Here is a 16,411-nt window from a genome sequence, read left to right on the forward strand (position 1 = left end):
GACCACCTGATCTCTGCCTGCGGGGCTGGGGGGTGGTGGTTGCTGCGTGTCCAGGGCTGCTGTCCCCCCACGACCAGTTGGAATGCTTTGGAGGAGACCCTAGGCAGACTCTGCTGGGCTCTGCTGGGGGACCCGCAACCCCTTCCTCCCCCACCTACCTGTTCTGGGCTCTCCTTCCAGGGTCTGTTGCTCTGCCCTCAGCTGCAGCCACCACAGCCTTCTTCAGAGGCCACATGGGCTTCTAGAGCTACCACGAAGAGGGTCAGAGAACTGGAAGCTTCCATCTCCCCACTGTGCGCCGCCTGGAGAAGAGGTCTGAATGTCCAGCTCCCTTGCTTCAAGGCTGGACGAACCCTGAGTTATAATTAAGCTCCAGAGCTTCCCACAAGAGCCAGGATCTGGGATGCTTGGTTTCTTGGCCTCCTGACCAGCTTCCCCCCATCCTTGCCTGTTTCTCTTGGGAGCATTTCTTCATCTATCCCTTGCCCAGACACGCTCAGCTCAGGAGCCTGACTTAAGATAGATGCCATGGGATTCCTTTCTGCTCCTAAGTGTCCCCTCAGGGCACTGCTCATGGCTTCTCAGATTCCTCCGAGTAACACTTGGGGCTGCATCACCGTCTCAGGTCCCACCTGAAGGGCTATTATACAACGGCCCCAAGTCGGACCCAGATTCTCCTTCAGAAATGCTGGTCAGTCAGCTTTGGGCACTGCAGGTGATGTCTGCTTGGGGTGCTGTCAGCTCGGGGGTAAGAAAACCATTTATAGGAAGCTGTTTTGGGATGGGGCTACTGATGGGGAAGCAGGAGCCCCTGGACCTTAGGAGATACTCCTGACTGCTTCCGATTGAATCTCTTGCTTGAACTACCCCAAGTAAGAATTCTCTACCCAGGACACCTCAGATATTCCTTTAAATGTCTTAGATATCTTTCCATTGCTCAGTGTCCCCTCTGAAACTAAGGAGGTAAGGAAACTCTATGGGGCCACTGTGCTTGCCTGGGGCCCTGTCCTGCCTGGATGAGTCCAGGATGACATCTGTGCAGCAAAGTGGGCGGGTAGGATGCTGGAAGGCATGGGGCAGCTGGTTTCCAGAGCTTAGGATAGAGACAAGAAGGTGTAGAGAGGCCTAGGGGGTCTCCGCTCCTAACCAAGGCCCAGCAGCCACCAAGATGGCATATTTGTAGGTGGGGATCTATCCATATTCTGAAATGGGTGACATTCAGTTTTTCAAGATACCACTGTACCTTCAATTTATTAGCTTTCCATAATACACATAACATACACAATCTACAGTATACAAAGTATAACTTACAAAAATATAAAAATCTTGGTTATTTTTTAGTATTCCAACATATTACTGCACGTGTTATTTCAATAAACAGATTTAAACAATGTACACTTAACCAGCCTGATTACCTCTGTGGGGAATGGTGTCCACTCCCTTCTCTTTATTTTAAAATAAAATATATATTAAGAAAAAAAACCACAATGGGTTATACGTGCATACTATATATGTGAAAGCTTTTGTAGTAGAGTTTCCAAAGTTCATATCATTATTGAGGCGCTGCGTCTCAGTATCAGTATGTGGCCCAAAGTGTTTTCAACTGACTGTCTGAACAGAGGTTCATTCCTTGTGACGAGAGCAGGTGTCCTCACATTTGCAGCCTTCTTCCCTGGTTATGAGATGATGGTCACAAAAGCCAACATGGTGGCCACATTTGACTTTCGGGTCTTCAGAGCAGAGGGGATGAACCATGAGCAGCCTTCAGGCAAGGGCTAATTCCCTTCAGGGGATTCAGACTGGCATGTAGAGGGCTAAGTCATCAGCAATGAGAGACTCCAGAATGGGCCCTGCGGGACAGGTCTTTCTGGAACCCGGTGAGGGTGCCTGAGAGCTCTGCCCCGTATATGCAGCTGTATCCCTCATGAAGCCCTTACCCTGGAAGGCCCTGAGGATGCTGCCCTGCTGGAAGTGGGGCAGGGCGGTTTCCTTCTACCCCAGAGTGGCTGGTCTTACCGACAGGCACAGGTCTCCACAGACATGTTGGGGTACACCTTCAGAACCATGTTCCGGTTCTCATCCAGGAAGAGGACCCCAAGAGAGTTCATCTTGTCAGGAACACAGCAAGGCTCTGGGATGCCCGGGACGATGCCCACAGCCCTGACGATGCTCTGGATGGTGGCGTGGTTGGACGGGCGGACAATCTGCCAGGCAGGAAAGGAGCACAGTTACCTAGGCGCTCAGCCCTCACCCATCCGCTCTGCCACCGGCACATCCCCGATAGAGGCCACAGAAAAGGTGTCCACCTAGAAGAAAAGGTAAGATTCCAGGGGCACACATTTCCTCTGAAGTCAGCCACAGACTGAGTCCCAGGGAAGTGTGCCAAAGCCTCAGGCCTTCCTGCCCCTTGGGTCTCCCGGAGGGAAGTCACATCCCTACATGAATGACCACTTGGGGGCACCTGCGTATCGCACATCCCCAAGGAGCCCTTGGACGCTTCCCGTGGGAGCATGTTCTTAGTCCTGGAGGGGAAGGCCCACAGGCATGTGTGCACCAGCACAAGGGGGCTGAAGTGCACATTTCCCAGATGGGTCTAACTGTGGGGTGTCAGCGGCTGCCCCACCTCACCACCCCATCTTGTCATAGTATCCACTCTATGGGGTGGCATTACCTTAATTTTGCCTGTGAATAAGGGGAGGTTTAAAATGTCTAAGTAAAAGGGGCGCCTGGGTGGCTCAGTGGGTTAAAGCCTCTGCCTTCAGCTCAGGTCATGATCTCAGGATCCTGGGATCGAGCCTGGCATCCGGCGCTCTGCTCAGCGGGGAGCGCTCTGCTTCCCTTCCTCTCTCTCTCTACCTGCCTCTTTGCCTACTTGTGATCTCTGTCAAATAAATAAAATCTTTAAAAAAAGAAATGTCTAAGTAGCTTGTCCAAGACCCCTCAGCTAGGAAGCATCCAAAAGTCATAGAAAGTTGGAACCCATGCTTGCATGTGCCATGCAGGCTTTCTTTCCCTCCCCCGGCAGCCTCGCACACCCAGAGGAGTCGGGGGTCCAGCCACAAACACAGAGAAGGCTGTTCTCAAGCACTTCCAACAAGAGAAACAGGACCAAGTCATGGGAGTTTCAGCTCACTGCAGACCAAAGGGAAGTTTTATATGTAGCGCGTTGATGAGAAAGGCCCCTTGCGTGGAGGGGCGGGGAGGACAGCAAGGTAGGGATGTCTGAGTTGTGGGCTCTGGCTGCTGTCAGGGAAGGCGGCAGGCAGCCAGCCAGACTGATAAGGTGAGTGCCGGGTCAGCCAGCTGGAGCCTGCTCACTGCTCATCCGGCAGCTGCCCAGGCCTGTGCTAGGTTTTGCCAGCCCACACCTGCCTCTCTGTCCATCACCTCCCTTCCTCTCCCTTGCACATGCAAGAAAAGCCCCTTAATTCCCAAGCAGGTTAATGCTGCCCCACGTCTGCGGCTGGAAATCCCAGCGACTGATTTATTTACATTCAAATTGGGATTTATGCACGGACTTCCTTTCTGGAAGGGGAAAGAATGACCTGGAACTCAGCAGAGGAGCTAAGCAGGAGGAAAGTGTGCACTCCGTGGGGAGGGCCGACCTCAGCTGGCAGCCAGCCCACCCAGCTCTGGCTGTGGGGAGATGGATGGACAGAGCCGCAATCCAGCCTGCAGGGAAGGGGAGGACTCTGCAACCCAGGGCCAGCACGGTGGATGAAACAGCCGCGTGCTGTGTTGCCTGCAGACTCGTGTGCTAGTGCAGAGCTAGTTGCCCCCTGGGTCTCCATTCCTCTGAGGGAGGCAGGGGTGGGTGGGGGTGGGGAGGAGTCCCTAGGAAGCCACTGAGGCCAACTCTGCTGGTCACAGACCCCAACACCCTGAGGTCCAGGCCAGGAACAGAAATGAGAGCCTTGCGGAGGAAGGGGCTTCAGAGGCCTGTCTTGCCTACGGTGTAGGGAGTGTGGGTTGGGCAGCATGTAATCAAGCTCTGTAAGGCCATTGCTATGTGGAACACACACTGTGGGGATGGATTCTCTGCTTTTCGAAAGAAGACATGTTCAGACTTAAAATTCAAACTGAGTAAGTCAGCCCTTTCAAAAGCCCAGCCAAACTACATCCATCTGTGGGCTGTATTCCCCTGACAGGCTGACTCCCGAGGACCTCTGCCTACCCATTCCCACCTTGAATAGAGATGGGAGGTCTTCTAATGCCCAGTTCACAGCTGGGAAATAGGTCACAAGGCAGCGAGACTTGCCAGGAGGGGCAGAGCTTGGGAGGCACAGCCAGGCAAGGGGCTGGACGCAGCGGTGTTGCTCAGACAGCCTACCTTGGGCATGGGGAACTCGCACACCCCCGCACAGTAGTAGGCATCGAAGGATTTGGGCAGGACGATCCATTCATTCCACCCGATGTCTGCGAAGTCCACCTTCAGATACCTGCGGGAGCAGACCCTCGGCTCGGCCCACTGCTTCCTCCGGGCTTTCTGCATCGTCTTCTCGTCGAAGTCCAGCTCCCGTGAGGATGCCATGAACACATCCTGGCCCTTCTTCCTTCGGTCCTTGCGCCCTGGCCGTGGCTTCAGGGCCCTGAAAGGGCCGGGCCACAGTTCGTGCCTATGGTAGTGTTGGGCGTTGGGGGCGGGCGCCGGCCTCTCATCCAGCCCTGGCAGCTCATTGTCCTGGAGGGGCCCAATGGCCTGAGTGGCCCGGCGCACACGGGGGTCTGCTGAGCTGTTGGGGGCCGTGCCAGGCTCTGGGTCTCCAGCCTGGAAGGGGTCATATCTCTGCAGTGTCACTGCCACACTGTTGGGCTCTGAGATGGCCAGGTCGTCAGCGTAGATGAGGATGTAAGGTGCATGGGGGCTTGGCCTGGACACCCCTGGGGCCTTCTCCCCAGAATCCAGCTGGGCAGAGAGGAGCAGCTCGCCATCCTGGTGGGCTGCCTTGACGATCGGGGAGATGTCCTTGGCCTGCCACAGGCCCCGTGGCGGGGGCGCCAGGGCCATGGCCCCGCGGAGCAGCCCCTGTGTGGCCGTGTTCCGAGAGAGACTGCGGAAGACCAGGTGCTGGCGTGCGGGCAGGCCCGGGGGCAGGAGGCGGCATGACACATTCTTGGCCCGCTGCTTGCAGGGTACCTCTCGTGCCCGGGGCCACCGAGGTTCCGAGTAGAAATGGAATGTGGCTGAAAGGATCATTTCTGATTCCTGCAAGGAAGTCAGGTTGAAGAAATACACAGCCTTCTGGTCGACCATTTCTGTGAGGGCAGGATAGACCACAACAGGTTAGGTTCCTTCTTAGATAGGTCCGTCCCGGTGTTCACGGGGTCTCCCACCCAGGGCTGGGATGGAGGAACTGTGTCCATTTAGGGAGCCCCTCCAGGCCAGCCAGACCTTCCTATCTCAGGTCATCCTCACAGTAAACTGAGGAGGGCGCCCTTAGTGATCCTCAAGGAACAGATGAGGAATTGAGGTCAGAGGGGTTGTGGTTTATTACTATCCTATTACAAAAAGGAAAAGGGGGGCACCTGGGTGGCTCAGTGGGTTAAAGCCTCTGCCTTCAGCTCAGGTCATAATCCCAGGGTCCTGGGATCGAGCCCCGCATCGGGCTCTCTGCTCAGCAGGGAGCCTGCTTCCTCCTCTCTCTCTCTGCCTGCCTCTCTGCCTACTTGTGATCTCTGTCTGTCAAATAAATAAATAAAATCTTTAAAAAAAAAAAAAAAGGAAAAGGTAGCAGATGGGGGGTGGGGGTGCTCAGACACCTCTGTGTGTCCTCTTCCCGCACTCCAGCACCCTCAACGCACAAATGCACAAATGCCACTGATGCCTCTGGAGAGGAGAGAAGGTGGCGTCAGGTTTTCGGGGTGCTCTGAGTCAGGTGCAAGCCCTGTGAGAGCGCCCCCTCACCCACCGTATGTACCCAGCCCTCTAGTTCGCAAATATTAAATGCGGTCATTCTTCCAAACGAGGTGAGTGAGACTGAGCACCCCTGACTCCCCCATGTGCCGAGTGCCTTCTGAGGGAAACTGGACTTGAGGGCGCAGTGGTCTGGGCTTCTGCTACATGGTCTGCTCAAGGGCTTGTCAAGCTTGTTTGACAAAGGAAGAGCAATTTCAGGTTGCACAAGGCCACTTGACAAGGTCTACAAAGACCAGCTTTGCCTTCGAGAGGCCTGTATCATGAGAAGGCCTGGCATTCCTCAAACATCCAGTCTGCAGCTTGAGAAAACTCCAGGTCTGACATCCCTGGGGCTGTCAAGCACCTTTTCCTTCTAGCCTGGTTCTCCCAGGTGTACCCCAGGGCCAGGAGGCACAGCACCCTCATCTGTGGCCCCAGGAAGCTGTGCTGAGCCCCAGCTGCATGAGTTCTCTGAATGGCCATGTCCTCTAGAGGGTTCGGGTAGGAGGGAGGAGTTGTTCCCAGGCCTCGCTGTGATCCTGCAGGCTGGCGGGAGACCAGAGCTGCCAGGGTAGCTGCCTCCCCCACTGCTCTACTTCCTGCTGCCGGGTGTCTGTCCGCGGGCACAGACTGCTGGGTAAAGCTGCCCCATGTACAGAGCTCCGAAGCACAGGACTGTGTATGTGTGCAGGGACACCAGCCTCAAAGGGCCTGGTTTCCGGACACCTGCACCCACAGAATCAGCTGAGATTTGTTTTTTGTTTTGGGGTTTGTTTTTTTAATCAAAATCTTCCTTTTAAGGTTGTTTCCTTCTATTGCGATTAGCAACTGTCATGTACTCTTGAGGCACCATGAAAGAGAGGAAGGAAGGAAATAGCATATCCACGGAGGACCTGATAAATGTTAGTCAAGATTCAGATGACACTCTAAAGACCCTGCCTAACCTGACCCTCGGAGCAAACCCACGGGACAAGAGTGGCAGCCCCTCACTGTACTCCACACATAAGGAGCAGCGCAGGGCTTTGACGGCCGATTAAATTTGGCCTTTCCAGACGCTGCAACCTTCAGTGTCTCGGGCTCCAGATATGCGCTTTCCCCAACATTCTGCTCTCTGCCTTTCTCCCCTGGAGATGCTGATTCAGAGGGTCTGGGACAATGGGGCCAAGGGATTTGTGTTTTAGCCAGCATCCCAGAGGACTCTAACCATCAGGCAAGGTCATGTATCTACAGTTGATGTGTGGGTGGGATGAAAGGTCACCAAGAGTGCAACCCCCTCATCCTCCAAGCTAGACAGGGCCCTAGGAACCAGGTCTCTAGGCCACATCAGGACCACACCAAGTTCATCTGCCTCAGATGGATAGTGGGATCTCTGTGTCACATGATTGTTTGTGGGATTAAGTAAATAGCATAGATAGTATGCTGGGCACCAAGGAGGAGCCCCTAAGTATGGTTCCCTGCCACTTTCACCTAAAGGAACAAGGCTGGCAGAGCAAGTAAGCTCTCCCTCCACCAACTTGGTATCCCTCCAGTGATCCAAATTATCTGAGTTGTAACCCAGCTAACAAGGCAGATAAAGTGTTTTTTGTCTTTCATCTAGTTGAAGTCTATTGTCTGCTACAGATTCCTTGCTAGGAAATGCGTTAGGAGGCTCTAGGACAGACATTTTGGACACTTTCCGAAGAGCTGGCCCATTGCAGCAGGCAGCAAGCATCTCTGGCCTAGGAACTTCCAGCCTTTGGTGAGGAAGGACACAGCAGACTGGGGCAACAGGGATCGGCCTCCACAGTGGAAAGGCAGCTCAGCCACCCTCCCAGTGATGAGCTAACGGACTGGAAGGTCTATGAAGAAGGTCGACTGTGACCACCATACCAGGAACAGCAGCTTTGGCCTGAGGCAGGTGTAGCCCAAGGACAGTGCTGGGAGGCCTGCCCCTGAGGAGCAAGAAGTGCCTGAAGGGGGACTGGCCTTCCCTGGCGTTATTCCTGCACAGGATGTGGGGGAGGGGCAGCAGATACAGCTCCTTTTCAGCCAGAGAACCATGGAGAGTGTGCTCTGAGATTGATGGGGGAGGGACCTTTGAGGTCACCCAGCCTGATCAATCCTACTCAGGACAGGTGTCCTTCTCCTGTGTGGCTTGAACACCTTTTGCCATAGGGAGCTTGTCCCTCATGAGGGACAGGGTGCTGCCTGGAGACCCTCTCTGTGGGAAGGAGGAGGAGACAGGTCATGTCCATTCCCCAGCATGTGAAGGGCCAGAGACTGGCTCTGCTTTCTGTGTCTGCATGCCCGCCATGCAGGGGTCTCTGGGCTGTGACGAGAGAAGAGGAACCTACATGAAGTCTCCAGCTTGCATAAGCCCAGGCCTCAAAGGAGAAGCCCCTAAGAGCTGTCCCTATTTCCTGTGAAGTGTGCTGGTGCCATGTCTCATGGTCAGCAAGAAAAGGTCCTCCCTTCCCCCGCCCTCCCTTCTGTCCTTTTCCTTCTCTTTTTCTTCCTTCTCTCTCAGCCTCCCTCCCTTTCTCGCTAAACACTTAGGAAACTCCTACTTTGGGTTCAGTGTTGCACAGACTGGGGTCCTGGAAAAGTTGACCAGAGGGGCTCAGCCCAAGGATGAGACAGATGGGCCATCATGATGATGCCCTTCTGCTGTCGTGTCACAGCTTTACAGAGCACTATCCAAGTGAGGCCACAGGAATGCTGGATGCATTCACTCACATGCCACTGCCTTGCTCACAGTCCTCCATTGCCCCGAAAGCAAAATGGAACCCCTTGCCTAGGCTCTGCTTGACCTGGCCTTCCTCCTTCCCCACCCCCATCTCTGCCTCAGTCACTCTGGCTCCTGGTCCCTCCAACAGAAAGCTACCCCACTAGGGTCTCTGCCTAGATTGTTCCTTCTGCCATTGTCCCACCCCTCCTCCTCTGAGCCCGCTACCTTGCCTTCAGGTCTCCACTCAAAGGGCATCTCTATTAAAGGGCACCCTTGGCTCCTGTGGCCCAAAGAGAAACCCATCACTCTGTTCCCTGCTTCATTTGTCTTCATGTCACTTCTCAGCATCCTGATACGTATCTCTTTGTTGTTATTTCTCTTCCCCCATGGAACACAAACTCCAAGGGAGTGGAGCTTTGCCAGCTCTGTGCGCGGCTGCATCCCCAGATTCTAGCCCCAAGACTGAGTGAGTGAGAGGTAGGGCCCACAAGTGAGTGGTGAATGGCGGGGAAGCATGGAGCCTTTGCTAGATCTGCTTCAGTTAACAAAGGGGAATCCCTGGCCTGCTGCCCTCAGGCTCAGCAAATGCGTTCTGAAAGAAGTCCAGAAAGCCTCATTCTATGGGAAGATGGAGCTAATGATACAAAATCAACTGGAGACATTAGGCAGCAGGATCTTTGTCCAGTGACTTCCGCTTAAGCCTCAGTTTTCTTGTCTTTAAAATGGGAATAATATCGTTTACCAGTTATAGAGGTCCAAGTGTGTATGCATGCTTGATTCCCCATTTTCACTAAGAGGAGAGCAGCTGGGTCATTCATTCTCTGGAAAAACATGGAGCTTCAGGAAGGATATCTAACTTGCTGAAAGTCACCCAGCTGCAAAGGGGCAGGCCAGGGCGTGTCTGATCCCAGGGCCATACTCCCCTGTTTACTCAGGTCAAAATGGTGATCTACCTAACAGCGAATGTAACAAAGACCAGGTGTTGTGAAGTACAAAACATTTTGCAAACACAAGTCATTACGTGGATGTTTTGGAGTTCTAACTCTCTGAGAAAGAAAGGACTAACTTTATTTAGATGAGCTATTCTCTCTTTGGACTTTTAGAAATCCTAGAATCCTAACTGGGCCCATTCTGTGGGCATGCAGTCTTCTTCCTAAGAGTAGCAGGGAATCTGAGGTGGGAAGAGGTGGCTCCAATCCATGGGTCGCTCCAGGCAACCTCCTGGCAAACCTTCAGGCCAAGAGGACTCTCCGTCTGCTCTGTCTTACTGGAATAGAATCTAAGCCATGTGGAGATTTGTCCCTTCATCCACTGTCCTGGAAACAGCCATCAGGGTGACCAGAGTGGGAATGTGGGGCTAAAGATTCAATCACTAATGTAAGCTGGAAGAAGGGAGCCATGGGTCACCAGGGGTGCTGCACAGAAGGGAAGAGAATGACAAAGTATCAAGTGTCTATTTTCAGGCAGGCCTCAGAGGAAATCCTGCTTACATCACTTACTAGCTGCAGAGCCTTAGAAAATCATGGAGCTTCTCTGGGTCTCAGTTTCCACATCTGTAAACTGGGCAGAGGGTTTGTAGGCCCTTCCTAAAGTTGTAAGATCATCTTTGCTGAGCTCACACCATGGTGCCTGGTACCCAACACATGCTCAGAACATACTGGCCGTGTGGTGTCACCAGCTGCTACTGCTCTCAAGGCACCGCGTCCTTGCTCCCTGTCCTCATGCCCAGTGGGAGGCATTGCCACCCGTCCACCCCTCCAGCAGGAGCTAGAGTCCCATGGGCTCTCCCTTCTTGCACCTAACCAATCTCAGCTCCTGCTGGCTTGGCGTCCTATTTCTCCACAACCATCCTGAACTCTGCGTCCCTCCACCACCGTCTTCACCCGTGGCCCTACCACTACTGCCACCGCAACCCCAGATCCCTGTCACCACTCATGTCACCCACATGCTTCACAAGGAAATCATCTATTATAGATGAAGAGTCAGCATCCTTACTATACAAAAAACCCTCTATTTGTCAGTAAGAAAAAGTCAAGACCACAGGAGGAAGCCATTTCCATAGGAATAATTACAATGGCTGAAAGGCATGAAAAACAGTTCAGGATGACCAGTAATGGAAAAAAAGAAGTGACTTTAAATGAGGACATAGCGGGATGCCTGGGTGGCTCAGTTGGTTAAGCATCAGCCTTGGGCTCAGGTCATGATCCCAGCGTTCTGGGATCAAGTCCGCATCGGGTTCCCTGCTCAGCGGGAAGCCTGCTGCTCTCCCTTGTTTGTGCGGTTTTGCTCTCTCTCTGACAAATAAGTAAGTAAAATCTTTAAAAAAAAAAAAAGTAAATTAGGATATAGCAAGTTTTACCTACATGTTAAAGATACAATCCTACTAAGGTAAAATAGGATGCATATATAATATGTAATGTATAGAATATGGTAATATATTTATGTCACATATAATTTTATTATTTATATTCCACTAAACTATTAACTCTGGTCATATTTGGGTTTGTGATTAGGAATGACTTCTTTTCTTTACAGTGATTTTCTATGGTTTCCAGGTAAGTGTGAATTGATTTCATACTCTTCTCTTACCACCTCCCGCATCTCTCTTTCCCTCTTTCTCTCCCCTTCCTCTTCTCCTTCCCTGCCCTTCTTCTCCCACCACTGTTTCCACACCGTACACCGTTCCAGTGCTGCAGCCAAACTCAGGCCCATCAAGACTCTTAATGGCCTGTTTGGGCCTGCTGGTCCACCTCCAGCTCCTGCTTCTCTGCTCTGACTGTTTCTTTACGGAAACGGAATTCCTCACGGTCCCCAGCACACTGTAGGCTACTTCACTTCTACACCCGGCCAAGCACCACCTGCCCTTCAGAGTCTATCTGGAGCCCTACAAGCTCTGCAAAGGCTTTGCTGGCCCCTCCCCGCCAGCCCTCCCCCTGCTGGGCCAGTGTCCTCCCTTGGCTCCCCAGCAGACTGACAGCCCCTCCCCACAGCATTGTGTCCCCTGTTCTGCCGCCGATACTCTCCCGCTTACTTCTGACTTCCCCCCAGCTCATGCACTTTTCTGGACAAGGCCAAGGGTCTGTGCATCTTTGTGTCCTCTGAGCTCACAGCACCTGCCACCTAATGAGATGCTCAGGAAATACTTGGGGAACTGAACAAATGTGACATTTGGCATTGTGGGTAGATAGGTATGTATTATTATTCTCATTTAAAAATGAAGACATCAAGCTCAGAGAGGTTAAGTAAATTGCCCAATTTCACACAGGTCAGTGGAAAAGCTTAGCGTTAAACACAGTTGTTTAGGACCAGGGGGGAAGGTCTAACCTTAAGCCTTAGGGTCAGGCTCCGAAGCGCTCTCCACTGCTGCTGGCTTAATAGGGAACAAGACACATTTTAGGGAGCAATGGAAGGGAGGGAGGAAGGGGTGGCTAAGGTAATAGTAATAGCATCTAATAAATATATTGAACCCACACCCAAGGCACTGTCTTAAGCATTTGACATACCTCAGTTCATTTTAAAAACCCTATAAGGAAGGAGAATTGTTAGCCCCATTTTAGAAGTGAAAAAACACAAAACACAAAGAACAACTGAGTCATGGCCAAGTTTAGCCCCTTGCCCTAGTCCAGCTCCTGCTGGACTCAACATCTGGAGCTCAACATCTGGAGACTCAACATCTGGAGCTCCGCAGTCCAGCTCACAGCCCAGCTCACGGCCAGCACTCTGAACTTGAGCCATGCTGCCTGGTGGCCGGTGAGCGACTGGCTCCATTGCCTCCAGGGCCACAGGGCCTACCGCACCGAGGCTGCAGAGGCCACTGTCATGCCACAGGATGGTGCTGGAATGTTCCAGGACCGGAGCTAAAGCCCCCCCCCCCCGACATTGGTGCCTCATCCAGAAGATGAGGGGTCCCTGCCCAGGCTCACTGTTCCTCACAGCCCCCGGGGGAGTGGCTTACAAAGCAGGCATCTCTGAGGGGGGCGGGGTGTGAACCACTTGATGATGTGAATCAAGGGAGGAGGTGAGAAACCAAACTGCCTGCGTCTATGCTGTGAGGCACAAATCCCCCTCATCCTACTGACCCTTCCCCTCTGCACTGTGTGCACAGAAACCCACACTCAGAGGGAGAAAGCTGGTAGAGCTGGGACTTGTACCCATGGCTGTCAGATGGTTCCAGATAAGCATGCTGGATTTGTCAGACAGTCGCAGACTGGTCCACAATACTCCTGATCTCCCAGAGAATAGTCTGCTGTACCCTCTGTGTCCTAAGTCCTGGGCTGAGTTCTGATGGAGGTGGGGAGAGGAGGCTAGCAGCGGGAATGGCATTGGCTTGGCACATGGGAGATGCCAGCCCCTGCTGCTGTGGATGGCCCCCTAGCCCAGCCTCAGTTTTCTAATCTGTAAAATGGGAGGGTTGGATGTAAAGCACTGTCCTCAGGTCCTTTTCAGGGTTAACGTCTATGTGTCAGTGTTACTTGTGTTACCCCTGTTCTGTGCAAACAGAAAGACAAGATCGAGCACCTCCATGCGGGGGCAGGGAGGCGGGGGGCTGCAGCAGTGAATGTGCTCAGTGCACATGCTCACCCCTGTGCAGGACGGACCTCGCTGACCTTGCTTTCCTCAACTACAATGCTCTGAGGACTGAGTAATGGATGCAGGGTCAGGTGTACACCTATATGAACACAAATGCTTTGTAATTCCATAGGAACAACATGCACGGACACCTAATTGGGCCAGTGCTAAGCTCTGGGCAACCCCACAGGAAAGACACTGGCATGACTTGCCTATTTTGTTGATGAGTACAGGAAAGTCCACAGAGGTTTAATGATTTGCCCAAGGTCATATTCATGCTAGATGATTCTTGAGTGGCTTAATTTAATAATGATGCTCTGGAAATGGACCCCATGTGATGAAGAAAAAGTACCAGGGAGGATGGAGTCCAGGAACCGTACCCAGTGGTCTGCTCAGTGGAGGATGGGGGCACAGGCCTCTCTGTGGCAGGCATTCCCCAGCACACCGTCACGCAAGGCCAAGCTTCCCAGGCAACAGGTGTCACCTTGAGTCCCACAACCAGCAGTCGAGAGGTGGCCGACCTGATCCCAGACTGTCTGGCCCCAATGTTGGGCTTGCTCCTCTCCACCTCAAGAGGGATCGGTCCCTAGAGACAAACAGTTTTTTTTTTCTCCCGAAGAGTGGCCTTTTCCCCCACAAGGGCTGCTGCGGACCCCTACCTGCACTTTCTGGAATGGCTTTCTGTGACCATGGGTGGTCTCTATGGTAACCAGGGTTTTCCAGCCACCCTTGCCATCAGGCTGCACCTCCTCTTTGCTTGCCCAGGGCCCGCAGACGTAGGCCAGCTGGGCTGGCAGACGACTGAGGCTGCAGGCTGGAAGTGCTCTCGGAGCAGGGCAGGGAGGACTCTGTAAGTGACCTCTGTCCAGCTCCATCCAAGGTGTGAGGACAGGGGAAAGGATCTGCCCAGGTGGAGCAAGGGTGGGAGAAGAGTGCAACCCCCCCACTGCCCAAGCTTCTGGACCCTTCCTCAAACCCCCGTGGTCTGAACATTTCATGTTAGTGTCTGGCAGGCCTCAATGTGTGTACCCAAGACCAGACCCCAAGGCCCTTCTCCATTCACTCTGTGTGCCCAGCCCCAGAACCTATTAAGTGCCCCCAGCTAGAGTTGCACACTCTCTGCCTGAGCCCAGGTCAGGCACTTTCATGCCAGCTGCCTTATGCCCACCTGACTGGTCCCACTCTGCGCCCTTCTCATGCACCAAGTGCCAATACAACTGAGCCCTATGAGCTTCCCCAGCCCAGAACCATTTCCACACTGTGCTTAAAGCCTTGTGTATGGGGTATTCTACACCAGCAAGGGGGACATCCTCCCAGTCTTGGCAGCACCCTAGGGGCAGGAACTCTGTGTCACTGCCACTCTGGTGTCCCCACTGGAGGCTCAGGGCCTGACACAGAGTGCTTGGTGAATGATGAATGAATGAAGAATGAATGAATGAATCTATGAAAAGAAGGAAGAGAAGTGGGTGTAGTGGTGGGGAAGATGAACAAGTGAGGAAGGGGGAGAAGGAGAGGAGGGGGTGTCTGGGACCCCCTCTACTTACCAAGCCGGGACCGGAAGCTTCGAACCGTGTTGCCCCCTCCCGGCTTCGCGCCCCTCCGACTGTATTTCTCATAAAGCCGGAGCATGTGGACAGCGACCATGTCTTGGGCGCCAGGGCCCAGAGTGGTGGCGGCGTCCCCCGGGGACCGCCAGGGGTCCTTGACTCCAGCCTGGCCATCAGCGGCTGCAGGCGGGGCGGACCAGGCGGGTGCCTGGTGGCTTCCTCCCGCGTCCCGGAGCAGCAGCAGAAGCAGAGGCAGTAGCGGCAGCAGTTGGGTCGCCTGAGCGGGGCCACGGGCCATGGTGGGTGGCGGCGGCGAAGGGTCGAAGCCGGGGAGGAGGAGAGAACGCGCGGGCGCACGGGAGGCTGCGGACCGACCCTGTGGCGAGAGGGCGCGAGGGGCGCTGGGTGCCGAGATCCGCGCAGGGCGCGGAGTGGAGCGGGGTGGGAGCCGAGCGCTCAGGTCTGTCCGAGCCGCGCGAGCCCCGGGCCAGCGGTCACGGCCGTCTGGAGCCCGGTGGAGCCGAGCCAAGCTCGAGCCGACGCGACGCCCCTGCGGACTAGCGCCGCGAAACTTTGCAGCCCACAGCGCGCCGGGCTCGGCGGGTTCGAGGGGCGGGGCGGGGCGGGGCGGCCCGCGGCGCCCCTCGGGGGGACCGGCTGTGCGCCCCAGACCACGCGGGGCCGCCGCCTACAAGGTAGTCCCTGGGCCGGCTGCGGTGTGCGTGCGCCCGTGTGTGGCGGCGTGCGCGCGCAGGGGTGTGCGCCCGAGTGTGCGCCCAGGAGTGTGGGGGGCGTGGGCGTGGGCGAGCGCGCTCCCCGCGCCCCTGCGAAGAGACAGAGACCCAGGACCCGGCCGGCTCCTGTGTGTTGGCGCCGCAGCCTGGGCAGGGTTGCGCGGGGGCTGGGGCGGCCTTGGGAGGGGGGCCCGCCTGCCGGGTTGCCCCTGTAATGGCATGTGATGACTATGTGGTTGCAAGATGACAGGTCCCCCGTGAGGACCCGAAAGGGGATGTGAGTGCCCCCCGCTGGCTCTGAGCAGGGTATCCAAAATGCATGAGTGAGGGGAACACGGACCCTCTCTGGGCAGCCTCTGAAAAGAGAAATCCTAACCCCAAAATTTAGCCAACCCAGGGCAACTGGAAGAAGATCCACATTAAAATTCGGAATTAGTCCATTAACTGACTCTGGTTTTAGCAACAATGATTCCAGTTGCTGAAGAAGCACATCAAAGGTCTTTATTAATCTTTGGACATGTAGTCATCAGGATTGTCCTGGAAAAGGACGTGGTTTTTCAAATTGCCTTTCAAAACGTTTCCATAGCATCAGGATAGGAGAAGAGAAAGCAGTAGCTTTTCCAAGGTTTCACAATAAAGTGAGGGTACAGTGAATCCCTGCCCCACATCTCCTCCTCTTAGCCCTGGGGCAGGAGGTCCTGAACTTCATCATGTTTTCAGTGCTGCGGTTTCTTGTCCATGGATAGAATTTCAGGGGGCCTGTGAACTTGGATGGGGAAAATTTACATTTTTATTTTCAATAACCTGTAACTGAAACTTAGCATTTCCTAATATTAGAAATGCAAGCAACCAACCACAATGGTATTAACTATGTTTGTGACTTCCATGAATTAATAAAAAGGCAGATATATTGCTATGTTGCAAAGTTATTTTTCATAATATTTGGGTAAGTATATTT

The 16,411-nt window shown here is 53.9% G+C and overlaps 1 protein-coding gene across 1 annotated transcript; it reads right to left on the bottom strand.

Annotated features, from left to right (window-relative positions):
* Window positions 1–710: 710 nt before the first annotated feature.
* On the bottom strand, window positions 711–15,410 carry GDF10 (growth differentiation factor 10). The gene is made up of 3 exons (XM_047703565.1): window positions 14,717–15,410; window positions 4,331–5,256; window positions 711–2,204 (listed from the first exon to the last, which is right to left on the bottom strand). The coding sequence occupies exons 1-3, from the start codon at window positions 15,015–15,017 to the stop codon at window positions 2,013–2,015; spliced, it is 1,419 nt and encodes a 472-aa protein (XP_047559521.1). The 5' UTR covers window positions 15,018–15,410; the 3' UTR covers window positions 711–2,012.
* Window positions 15,411–16,411: the final 1,001 nt, after the last annotated feature.

The sequence above is a fragment of the Lutra lutra genome, chromosome 14, assembly GCF_902655055.1.
Source record: "Lutra lutra chromosome 14, mLutLut1.2, whole genome shotgun sequence".
Lineage (NCBI taxonomy): Eukaryota > Metazoa > Chordata > Mammalia > Carnivora > Mustelidae > Lutra > Lutra lutra.

Coding starts and splice junctions, on each gene's coding strand:
- GDF10 (XM_047703565.1), bottom strand. CDS start 15,017: ATGGCCCGTGGCCCCGCTCAGGCGACCCAACTGCTGCCGCTACTGCCT. Junction 5,257..14,716: donor AAGCTTCCGGTCCCGGCTTG/GTAAGTAGAGGG, acceptor CTGCCCTCACAG/AAATGGTCGACCAGAAGGCT. Junction 2,205..4,330: donor GCGAGTTCCCCATGCCCAAG/GTAGGCTGTCTG, acceptor CCTGCCTGGCAG/ATTGTCCGCCCGTCCAACCA.